We start from the raw sequence: 13,025 nt of genomic DNA on the forward strand, positions 1-13,025 counted from the left end.
AAAAGAGAGAGGGGCCTTGCTGATCCTTAGGAGCTGAAGAGCATCATCAACATAACTCGTCCCTGACGTCCAAAAAGTCGCCCTTTCATCGTTTTCTATTCTTAATAGAATCCAAGGCAAGGACGCATAAAGGACCTGCCTCTCCCCACCCACATGCCAAGCTCTCGCTTCCCGGCAGCCAAGGTCTACTCCGACTGCAAGCCCCACAACCAAACCACGCCCAGGCTTCGATCCGCAATGGCTTTTACTCCTATTATTGATTTCTTTTGGAAAAGTCTTATTGATCGTTTAAGATTCAGTGTAAGTGCCTCCCCTCCACGAGTCCTTTCCTGACCGCTGCCCTTTCCCGAATGCTAGCCCCTCCTGGACCTCACTTCCATACGCCCCCTTCCCCCTCATCCTCACACAAGTCGCGGTGCACTTGCTTATTTTGGGGGACACACCTGTCCCCCAGGGCTAGCGCTGAGCCGGGCTGGTCTCAGTGTCCACAGCCAGCCTGCGGGGATGGGCGGTCCCGGGAGTCCCTGGAAGTTACTGTCCAGTTAAACAAGACGCCGCCCACTTCCCACCCCCTCTCCTTTGCTTCCCTCTCATTGGTTCAGCCTCTCTGCCGTCTCCCGCCCCCAACCTCCCCCGCCGGTTGCGGCAAGTGGAAGGCTCTGCGCACGCGCCGCGGGGTGGGATGCGCTCGGTTGGGAGCTGGAAGCCGAGAGGGGCGGGCGCAAAGGGGTCGCGAAGGCCGCGGTCACTTCGCAGGGCGGTTGCGTCCGGCCCTCGAGCGCGCAACGCCGGGGGGAAGGGGCGGGACTGAGGCGGGCGCTGTGGCACGTCCCCCGCCTGGCCCCGCCCCTCGCCCCGCCCCCTCCCCTGTCTGCCCCTCCCCTCCCCCTCCCGTGCGCCTAGCCCCGCCCTCTCGCCTGCCTGCCCCTCCCCTCCCCCTCCCGTGCGCCTAGCCCCGCCCTCTCGCCTAGCCCCGCCCTCTCGCCTGCCCGCCCCGCCCCCTCGGCGGCCGCGCTCCCTCTCTCGCTGCCGGCTCGCCGCTCGCTGCCCGCCGGGTTCCCGCGGCCGAGAGCGGGAGAAAGTCCTGCTGGCGGGCGCCCGCGGGGCTGCGCGCGTCCGGCTTCCGGGGGCCGCTCCGGCCCGGGCGGCGAGGGGGCCCGGCGGTCCATGCATCCGCCGCCGTCCGCCGCCGCGATGGATTTCAGTCAGAACAGTCTGTTCGGCTATACGGAGGACCTGCAGGAGCTCACCATCATCGAGAGGCCGGTCCGCCGGAGCCTCAAGGTGCGCGCCCCGGGGAGGAGGAGCTGCCCGCTGGGCGCCGGGCGGCCGGCCGGGTCCCGACCCCGGCCCGTCCCTGTGGTGGCCCCTCTCGGTGCCCGGCGGGCCCCTCAGCCTCCTCCGCTCGCCGTGTTACTCTAAACTGGCCCTTCCGGGGCCCCTTCTTCGACGCAGCCGGGTTGGTTCTCCCAGCCTGACCCCTAGCTTCGAGGGACGAGCCCTTGGCTCTCTCCTCGGACCCTGGCCGGACCAGCCCCGCGGCTCCCTGACGCCCTCGGCCCCCTGGTGCCCTTCCCCAACCCGCCCCCACCCCCGAACGGCCGGGCGGACCCGAGCCCCAGTCTTTCGGGTCCGCCCGGCGTCTGCCCCGCCGCCCCTCTCGGCTTATCCGGGGTCCTCTCCCGGGTGCCCCCTCGGCCCCCGGTGCTGTCTCAGTTCTGGCCCCAGTCCCCCTCCTCAGTCAACACCGCCGCGATCCTGACCCCCCACCCATCCTGAGACACCCCAGATCTCACCCTCTTCTCCAAGTCATCCCGGCCTCCCTTCACCTCCAACCAGCACCCGTGCGGGAGCCGTCTTGCTCCCCATCTTCATGGCCCCGTCGACCCTTTGCCTCCCTCCTGAGTCACCCTAAGTCCTCTCCTTCCGTTCCCCCAGCCCGCCTTGACCCTCCTAGGACCTGCGCCCCACCCGTCTTGACGAAGTCAACCTTCACTAGCGCCCCGCACCCCCAGCGGCTCCCCCACCCGCAGAGTCATCGTCCTCCCAGCCTCGCGGAGGCTCCAGCCCTCACTGCTGGCAAACCCCGTTTACAGCCCCGGCCCCCAGCCAGCCCCTTGGCCGCCCCTTTAGCTCCTACTCCCACGGTCCTGGAGATCGCCAACCTTTGATTTCCTTCCAGCTTCACATTTTACAGACCCCCCGACCCCCCGCCCCCCCGCCCCGCTCCCCAGCTTCCAGATTTCGTCTTTTTCATTCCCACTCCGCTGCAGTCTCTTCATCCATCACCCCTTTTAGCATTTCCTGGGGTGGAAAATGCTGGAGAAACAGCCTTGGGATATTGGAGATAAAAAGTGTGTTTACCTTTTTAAATATGCATATAAAATTGATTTCAGCACTGTTCCGAAGCCACCATGTGATTCTCAAGCTTCAATCTAAAAGCTAGAAGAGTGGAAAAAAAAAAGAAAAAGAAACAAAAACCAAACCCAAACCTCCTCAACCCAAACCCAACAATTAGAGACAGCTCCCTCAGGTCCTTGATTGGATTTCAGTGAAAATGCTCAGTTGTGAAACTTTTCCATTCCTCAGTAGCAGTTACCTGGGGCCCCTGGAGCGGCACTGGGGGGGCAAGGCAGATGCATGTGGTGAACTAATTTGTATTTTGCACTTGACAGACACCAGAAGAAATAGAAAGACTGACAGTTGATGAAGACCTCGGGGATATTGAAAGGGCTGTTTATCTGCTCAGGTATTTCCGGAAGTCCTGTGAAATTCCTGCTCTCCCTGCGTGGACCAACGCTTTCTGAAATGTCATGCTACAGTTATGTTCAGATTCACTTACCCACCTGAGCACAGTGCTTTTGCATGCATAGCACTTACTATGTTTTAGCTCTTACTCCCACCTAAATTAAGATTTATAAATCAAGATTTAGCTCTGGACTTATACATTTGAGAACTGAAATAAAATAAGATACCTGACTCAAAGAATACTGCTTGGAGGAGGAGGAACAGAACTAACGATTTGAGTTGAATCTCATGCTTTTTTTATTTTCCAGCTTTAGTGGTTCTCATATAACATCCAATAAGTTTAGATGAGACTCAAGAATATCCAGGGATTAATTTAAGTTCCTTGTAGAGTGTGAACCCTATATACTATTTACTATATAAAAAAATCCACAAATATGGTAGCTGTTCATATTACTTTGGCTTTGTGAGCTTCATAATAATACTTGAGAGATTTTAAAAATTTAATTGCATTCACTTTCATGTAAGTCTCATCTCACAAGCGCTACAGAATTGCTGAAGGCAAATGTTGTAAATATTTACAAGATTTCTCTCAACTATTTTAAAAATTGTGATTTTAGCTTCTTAAAAGCAAATGTGGCCAACATTAATGAACATATCTATACTTCGGAAACAGAAATTTTTCTAAGGTACTTTGTGTACTTTGGTTTAAAAAATTCTCTTTAATTAGTGCAACTTTTTTTTTTTTTTTTCCCCCCTTTCAGCAAATTAGTTTTCATTTTAGTTTTTCAGAATCTGATTTTGAAAACTGGTGTTATTTACCACTGGTATATTTTGTCATCCTTGTTTGCTTTGCTTCGGTCTACCTTTCCATTTCCTGGTGCTGGCGAGTTACTTGTTCTTCTTCCTTGTGTATAGATTATGTTTCTAGTTCCATGGTACTCATCGAAGGATCCTATTAAAAAAATCCCTTTCCCTGGCACCCATTTTAAAAAATACTCTTTAGTCTATTAGTGGCCCCTTGGGTTTCTGGTCTTAGTTTAGTCGGAATTTTAGCATGCTTACAATTTGGAGCGTCCTCTCCAGTAATTCTATCACTTTAAAATGTTTCTGGATCTTGGACCTTCTGTGGATGTTATTGGTGGTCTTTGGTAGCATGCTCTCATCAAGTCTACCTACTTATTTAAAAGAAATCTTTTATTTATGTATACATTAACAGTATGTGTTTTGGTGTTTACATAGAGATAACCCAACATTTAACCTATTTTGATATTTTATTGCTATATTTGAAGTACATTATTCCATGAACATGTCCAACATGGTAAACAGTAGTTACAAACACTTGTCTTTTCCCACAGTTGTTTTTTTTTTTTTTTTTGATTGGAGTAGGTAGACCGTTGGTAAAAGTTTGGATAAGTTTATTTTTAACATACTGCAGCAAATGATTGAAATAAGGTCTTACTTACTCCGCCTGAATTCTTCTTTGTCTAAATGCTGGCTTACAATCAGGAAATGGAGTCTTGCTCTACTTGTGACAGCAGATACCTTATTCTAGATATCAGTGACAGGGCTTCTTTTTAGGATGGCTTGTTTTCTCTTTTACTTTTATTGTTTGTTACTGAACCAGGTCCTCGGAGTTGTCTGTATTTCTCAAGGCACCGAACGTAAGTTTCATCTAGTCCTGGACCTTACAAAGCCCTGATAGACACAGCTGGGTCCTCTCATTCTTCAACAAGAGAATTCAGAAAGAGATCCGATATCTCTCTTAGTTTCTTACGGCTCATCTGCCTTGAAGGAGGGTTGCAAGGTGACTGAGAAGGCAAACACTAGTTTGGTTGTGTCTGGGTCTGCAGCTGAATTCTTCTTTTGTATTCCTACTATCTCACCACCTCCTGGGGGGAAGTGGGGTTTCACCTTTAGGCCCAGGCGGCCTGAAAGGTTCTTTCATGCCTGGGATTGGGCCTGGGTGGGGGGTGTGGGGGGGCGGGGAAGGTATGGGATTGTTTCTAGAACTGTTCCAAAGGCTGCCTCCCTTAAAGCCTCATCTGATCTCATGTACTGAGCCTTCTATTTTAGATGTATCTTATTCCTTTAAAAAAAGGTTTGTACTCCCCAATGCTGTAGAACCTAATATTGAGTTCTGTCTTTCTCTCTCTCTCTGATTTTCAGGTTTATTTTTGAGTGCTTTACCTTTTCCTTTGTATTGGATCTTTAGTATTCAGACGTTCCGTTTTGCTCTCCGCTTTTGAATGTCAGATTTGTTTTTTTAGCTCTATTACTTTGTATATTAAAACTATTTTGGAGTATTATGTTAAATTAGAATTTAGAGTCAAATGAGTAAACATCAGTAGGAAATGCTTTACATTAGTAGAGATTCTCATAACTTAAATTGGATCTAATATTTAAAAAAGCATTATATACAGAGCACTGTCATCCAGTGAAAAACAAATCACACTCTTCATTATCTTACTCTAAAGTGTGGCAGATCAATTATTAATGCTATTTTCACAATTAAGTTTAGAACATTATGGTACTTAAAGATTTGACACAGACAAATTTGCGGTTTTGCATAAATATGATGCTGATATACCCATCTGTGACATTTAGCACTGAAGCAAAACAACTTTCCTAATAGTCACAGCTTGTGGATTAGTCAAAATCATACTGCAACATCTTTTTCCTGTTCTCTCTCCTCTGAGATTTTGGCATATATTTTAGGAATGTACTCAAAACATGTGCATTATTTTGCTAGAGAAGAGCCTTTAAGTGTGTACGCTGTGCTTTCATTAGGTAAATCTTCACTCATATCTCTAACGGCATACCAGATAAATCGCATACTCTTAAACTGAGCATAAGTGACTCCATCTTAGCTGTGTAATGTGGTATCCTACTGAACCCTCATTTTGTTTTAATGGCATAATTGAGATGTAATCCATATACAATACAGTTCACCCCTTTGAAGTATGGGGTTCAGTGGTTTTTCGTGTATTCTGAATAGTGTAACCATCACCACAGTAAATTTTAGAACACTTTCATCACCCAATAAAAAAACCCTGTGCCTATTAGCCGTTCCTCTCCACTGCTTCCCAACCTGCCCAGCCTTTGGGGACCACTGCTTATTCTGAACCTTTCATGTAAGTTAAATTATACAATATGTGGCCTTTTGTGATGGACTTCTTTTACTTAGCATGTTTTCAAGTTTCATCCATGTTGTAGCATGTATCCGGACTTCATTTTTTATTGGTGGTAGTATTCTACTGTGTGGATATATCACATTTTGTTTATTCATTCATCAGTTAGTGGATACTTGGGTTGTTTCCTTTCAGTCCTTTGAAGCCGTCAAGCTGGCTTCTTCACTGTTACTTAGGTATATTGTGTTCATCCTTACCTCTGCTTTTACCATCCTCGGATACCCTTTCATTCTGTCTGCCCAGCATTTTCCATCCTCAGGATCCAGATGTAATCTTGCATCTTAGGAAAGGCCTTTCCTGACTGCTGAAACCACCTGATCCCAGGCTTCTCTGAGCTCCCATATCATTTAGTGGCTGCATCCCGAAATTAATTACTACTTTGTATTCCTTAACATGTGGTGTGTGTGTGTGTGTGTGTGTGTTTATGTACATTTTCCTTATCAGATTGCAAGCTCTTGGAGGATGAGCTGTATTTTATGTTGTTGCTATTTTGGTTCTTTCTTGTACTTTGCTGCAATGTGAATACATACCTCTTAGTAGAATAAAGTGTATTTGTTTATTTGAAGATGACCAGAATGTCAGGTGGGTTAAGCCACTGCTGATTTTTTGGTATCATATCCAATAGAATCGGGCAGATTTAAGTTCTATCCGGTTGTGCCATGTACTATCTGTGTGTCTAGGGGCAAGTTGCTCCAGATTGTTAAGCCCTTGCTTTCTCATCTGTAAATGGAAACAGTAATTTCTGTTCCCTCAGGTTGTTGTACTATGTTCAGAGCCCCTGCCACAGAACAGGTACCTAATTAACGATCATTCCCTCTGTCACCTTTCCTTGCTACTTAGGTGCTCAAGGTAAATGTCCAACTTTAAAAGAGGATAACATATTAATTTTGCCTTCCAGTCTACATATATAAAAGCCTAAGCCACCGAACAACTGGACAGTGGAACAACTGGTCGACCGGTCACTATGATGTGCACTGACCACCAGGGGACAGACACTCAATGCAGGAGCTGCCCCCTGGTGGTCAGTGCGCTCCCACAGGGGGAGCACCACTCAGCTGACCGATGGGCACCAGATGCAGGGCTCACAGCTGCCAAGCTCCGCTGTGGTGGCACGAGCCTCCCCTGATCGGGACAGATGGGGAGCGAGCCGGTGGCAGGTGCAGCGGGAGTGGCAGGCAGGAGTGGCAGGTGGCGTTGGGCTGTGGTTTCAGCCCAATCCTCGCAGGCCATGCTGAGGGACCCCGCTGGTGCACGAATCTGTGCACCAGGCCTCTAGTAATTTAATAAAGTAACAGACAAGTGAAGTATATCAGCTGAAGTTTGTGATAAATATCTAACTTTCTTTGCTAGTAGTATTTTATCAGAAATCAGAATCTTCACAAATTATAATTAAGCATTTTAAGCTGATTTATAATTAGGGTCAGCTTGTATTACAGATTTAAAGGTTGTTGTTTTTTTACCAAAAGACCTTAAGCAATATTTGCTATTTATATTATGCATTAAATGTGTTCATTGGTTAATGTATCTACCAAATCTAACATTGATGTTGCTTACTTTTACAGTCATGTGTCACTTTTAAACTATTTTTTACTTTGCACTGTTAATTTAATTTAATTTTTTTATTTTTTAAATACATTTTTATTGATTTCAGAGAGTAAGGCAGAGGGAGAGAGAGATAGAAACATCAATGATGAGAGAGAATCATTGATGGGCTGCCTTTTGCACGCCCCCTACTGGGGAGCACCCTGCAACCTGGACATGTGCCCTTGACCGGAATCAAACCTGGGATCCTTCAGTCCATAGGCTGACGCTCTATCCACTGATCCAAACCAGCTAAAATCCACTGCACTGTTAATTTTAAAACATTTTGCACTTTACCTTCCAGGGACAGTCAGGATAAAAGTGCATCTTTAGAACTTTTTCCTTTTTCTTTCTCTTCCTATTTTTTTTTTTTTTTTTTTGTCACTCCTCACCAGAGGATATTTTCCCATTTATTTTTAGAGAGTAGAAGGGAGGAGGAGAGAGATAGAAAGAGAGAAACATTGATGTGAGACACATTGGTTGCCTCCCGCATGGGACCCAACCAGAGCGGGGATAGTGCCTGCAGCAGAGGTATGTGCCCTTGACTGGAATCAACCCAGGATCCTTTAGTACAAACCAGCTAGGGCTCTCCTCCCATTAAAAAAATAAAATAAAAAAAGAAAATAAAAATTAAAGGAGTAAGTACGCCCCCTAGTGATATCGCAGAGTGGGAGTTCTGCAGCCAAATTTGGAAATAAAAGTTAAGATGCTGACTGTATCAAGTGGTTATAATCATAACTTTCTTTTTTTTTTTTTTAAATATATTTTATTAATTTTTTACAGAGAGGAAGAGAGAGGAGAGGGATAGAGAGCTAGAAACATCGATGAGAGAGAAACATCGATCAGCTGCCTCCTGCACACCTCCTACTGGGGATGTGCCCGCAACCAAGGTACGTGCCCTTGACCGGAATCGAACCTGGGACCCTTCAGTCCGCAGGCCGACGCTCTATCCACTGAGCCAAACCGGTTTTGGCTATAATCATAACTTTCTTAGAATCAGGGTCACATAAAGGTATTCAACCACTAAATCAGTGGGAGGCATGAAGAAGGCGTTCAGACTTAGTTTATCACAGTCACCACGTTCGTCCTTGTCCTTTGGTATGTGGTAATCATGTCAGAAATAAAGGCAAATCTGTTATATCCTCATGTGTGGATGTGATATGATGTGATTTTTTCTCTCTTTTTTTGTTTATGTAGTCTAATTTTCCATCCAAATCGGAGATGTTAATAATGAGAAATATTTGTAGTTACTTTAGGATAAATCATCAATGTATTGAGTACTTATCTGTTATGCATCTCCCAGGAAAATGAATGGCATTGTACCAGTAGATACTTATGTTCAAGGAAGTACTTGTTTAAGGAAGCAAATGTATTTCTCTTCAATCTCAATAGAGTAGAAGTCACCCCCAATTGACAAGCGTGTTGAGCATTGAGAAGGCAGCGTGCTGTCAGAAATACTTGACATGAAGACACGTCCAGATTGATTCCTGGGGGCCGAGGCTTGCTCATTTACTTACGGAGAGACCTTGGGTAGGTTTCTTATTTTCTCTGAGTTCGAGCCTCCTCCTCTAAACTGGGAATAATAGTACTTACATTACAGGATTTTAGGAAGATTAGAGGAAATGTATGGAGCGGGCACCATGCTTGGAGCAGAGTTGTTTCAGTACAGGGTAATTGTTGCTGGTCTTCTAAATCTTCTGCTTGCAATTCAGAACACATTGTACTTGGGATGTATAGAAAAATTTCCATCAAGCCGAAACCGGTTTGGCTCAGTGGATAGAGCGTCGGCCTGCGGACTGAAGGGTCCCGGGTTCGATTCCGGTCAAGGGCATGTACCTTGGTTGCGGGCACATCCCCAGTGGGAGGTGTGCAGGAGGCAGCTGATCGATGTTTCTCTCTCATCGATGTTTCTAACTCTCTATCCCTTCCTTCTTCTCTGTTAAAAAAATCAATAAAATATATAAAAAAAAGAAAAATGTCCATCAAGAAACTTCATGTAGCTATAAAGTTTTCTCTCCAGATGGTGCCCCTTTGCAGTTAATCCTCCACCTTGATCCAAGGCAATCAATATGATTTGCCTTTTGTCATTATAGATTGGTTTTTCCAGTTCTAGAATGTAGATACATGTGTTCGTATCTCTTCGATAAATGCCTAAGAATAGAATGCTAGGTTATGTGGTGAGTGTAGATGTGTGTGGGTATATACATATCTATTATTTTTACAGTTTTATTTAGGTATAATTGACACCCAATAAAATGCACATATTTAAACTTATAATTTGATGAATTTTGACATATGTATGTACACATAAAGCCATCATAACAATTAAGATAATGAACATATACATCACTCCCAAAAGTAACTGTGTGTCCCTTTAGAATATTCTCTCCCCTTTTTCTGATCACTTCCCTCACTTCAGGCAACCACAGACTTGCTTTCTGTCACTATAGATTAGTTTACAATTTCTAGAACATAGAAGTGAATCATACAATAGTTACTCTTTTGTCTGGCTTTTTTTTTTCTAAATAATTTTTATTTTTATTGTTATTTCAGAGAGGAAGGGAGAGGGAGAGAGAGATGGAAACATCAATGATGACAGAGAATCATTGATCGGCTGCCTCCTGCACGCCCCCTACTGGGGATTGAGCCCGCAACCCTGGCCTTGACCTGAATTGAACCTGGGACCCTTCAGTCCGTACCGACACTCTATCCACTGAGCCAAACCAGCCAGGGCTGTCTGGCTTTGTTACTCAATGTAATTATTTTGAAGTTCATTCATGATGCTGCACGTATCAGTAATTTATTGCTTTTATTATTGATAGTTATTTCATTGTAAGGATATAATATGTTTTGCATATTCATTGATCATTTAATAGACATCTGGATAGTTTCCAGTTTTTGGTTATTACAGACTATAAACATTCATGTACAAATCTCTGTGTGGACATGTGCTTTCCGTTCCTCTCTGGTAAACATCAAGGAGTGGAATGGCTGGTATAGTAGGTATATGTTTATATTTTTAAGGAACTGCTAAATTGTTTCCTAATTGATTGTGCAGTTTTACATTTTCACCATCAGTGTGTGAGAGACTGAGTTGCTCCATATACTCGCTGATACTTGGCATGATCAGTCTTTTTATTTAAGCCATACTAGTGGTATTTCTAGTGGTCTAGCGTACTGGTGTTTCATTGTATTTGTAACCGAACTTTCCAGATGACCAGTGGATGTTGAGCATCTTTACGTGTGTTTATGAGCCAGCCATAGAGCGTGTTTGGTGAAAGAGTTCGCCCACTTGTTGGATATTAGCTTTGCGAATATTGCCTGCTAGTCTGTGGCTTGCCTTGAATTTTTACAAGAGCATATTTTAAAGAGCAAAGGCTTTTTTTCCTTTGCTGTGGTCAGATGTTGGTGAGGTCTAATTTATTGTGTTTTTTTTTCTTTATAGTTAGTACTTTCTATGTTATATTTAAGAAATTTTTTGCCAAATCCTAGGTCATTAAGATTTTTGTCCCTGTTTTCTTTTAGAAGTTTTAAGTCTTAGCTCTTAATTTTAGGTCTAATTCATTTCCAGTTAAATTTTGTGTATAGTGTAAGGTAAGGGTTGAGGTTCCCCTCTCCCCTCCAATATGGCTATATTGTACAATAGAAAGGGCCACTTTGCTATTGTAAAAACCAGGGGACCTGGCATCTGTCTCTGTGATCACATTCAAGTCCCTTAAGTACTTCAGGCACTGTTTCCTTCTCTTCCCTCCATCCTGTATAATAAAAGGGTAATATGCAAATTGACCCTAACGGCAGAACGACCAGAATGACTGCTCGACCAATCACTATGAGGCACACTGACCACCTCTCGGTTCCTTTCCCCGGCCGGCAGGCTCCAATCGCCCGATGGCGAATGGGAAACCGGGGGTGGGTGGCGGGGGACGAGGGTGGTGCCAAGCCAAGGCCCCCGCCCCGCCGGTCACCCCACACACAGAGGGCGACCCGTGGTGGGGGCGGGGCTGGTGAGGGGGCGGGAATGGCCGACCTCTCGGTCCTTCCCCCGGTCGGCAGGCTCCGATCACTTGGTGGCGAACGGGGAACCGGGGGTGGGTGGTGATGGGGGACGGGGCTGGCTGTGGGCAGCTGGGGAAGATGGCCTTGATTTCAGGCCAGGCATAGGGACCACACCCATGTACAAATTTCGTGCGCCGGGCCTCTAGTATGATATAATGGGTTGAGTCCAATAGAAATTAAGTTTCCATGTTGCTTTAGCAGGCTATTCTCAATTCTAAGAAAAGAGAAGATGTTGAACCCCAGTTTCTAATTTCATCCTCTAAGGAGGTGCTAATAGACGGCACTGAACAGCAGAAACTCCTTGGATAGAGAAGAGTTTCAGATTTATTGATCTATTCAAAGAACCAGCTTTTGGTTTCATTATGTTCCTCTAAAGATTTTTGTTCTAACATGTATTATTTTCTTTCTTCTGCTTACCTTGCATTTAATTTTCTTTTCTCTAGTTTTTTAAGGTGGAAGCTTAGGTTATTGATTTTAGATCTTTCTTCTGTTCTAATATATACATTATAATGCTGTAAATTTCCCTCTAGGCACTGCTTTAGCTGCATCTCACAAATTTTGATCTGTTAAACCTTCATTATCATTTAATGGAAAAACATTTAAACATTTATCTAGAGACTTCTTTGACTTATGAGTCATTTAGAAGTGTGTTGTTTAATTTCCAAATATTTGGGAATTTTCCAGATTTCTTTTGTTATTGATCCTTAGTTCCATTATGGTTTGAAAATGTGATCAGTGCTTTGCCTGATTTCTGTGACTTCCTCCTTCTTCCTTATTGCAGCTCTGATTTCATTTCTTACTATTACCTTCTTCCCTTGCTGTGTACTCCAGCCATCCTTGCCTTTCATTAAGCATACCAAGTACACATCTATCTCAGGGCTTATAAACTTATTGTTCCTTCTGCTTTTAATGTTTCCTCAGATACTTACATTGCTAGCTCTATTATTTCTTTCAGATCTTTACTCAATGTGGGTTGCCTCCTTATCTCTCATAAATGGCATCACCATCTACTTAATGTCACAGCTTAAAAACCTGGGAGTATCCTCAATTTTTCCTGTTCCTCATCTCTCTGATATTTAAACAGATTAAATCTTTCTTTTACAAAATAGAATCATTCACAGGGTTTCTGTAAGTTTTCTGATATAAACATTAAAAAACCCTACATTTGTTTAGTCAAGATGGTTTTCAAATCTTTGATTAGTAGAAACCTGCTGGAGGGTCAAAATCCTAGTGTCTGTACACTAGTGGGCAAATAGATGTGGCCTCCTTATTTTTCTTCAGGAAAATATTTCGTACTTTTCTAAAATAGCACGTATTTTATTTTTTCAGCTCTGGTCTATTATTAAGGAACGTATATTATAATCAGTCTGTAGACTAATTTCATATTTCTTTTTATTAGTCAGTGAGAGCTATATAACATGTTTCTTAAAAATACTTGTTGCTAGGAAACAT

General features: G+C 44.2%; 1 protein-coding gene across 5 annotated transcripts in view; it reads left to right on the forward strand.

The window, feature by feature from the left end:
* The first annotated feature begins 1,037 nt into the window (after nt 1–1,037).
* The window catches only part of PPP4R4 (protein phosphatase 4 regulatory subunit 4), an 87,978-nt gene continuing 75,990 nt past the window's right edge, over nt 1,038–13,025 (forward strand). For all 5 annotated transcript variants that reach the window (XM_080669221.1, XM_080669224.1, XM_080669223.1 and 2 more), the window contains exons 1-2: nt 1,038–1,284; nt 2,676–2,749. In XM_080669221.1, the coding sequence (XP_080525347.1) occupies nt 1,168–1,284; nt 2,676–2,749 (191 nt within the window). In that variant the 5' untranslated portion in view covers nt 1,038–1,167. The remainder of the gene's footprint in view (nt 1,285–2,675; nt 2,750–13,025) is intronic.

Source organism: Plecotus auritus (genome assembly GCF_963455305.1).
Source record: "Plecotus auritus genome assembly, chromosome: 1".
NCBI classification, from domain to species: Eukaryota; Metazoa; Chordata; class Mammalia; order Chiroptera; family Vespertilionidae; genus Plecotus; species Plecotus auritus.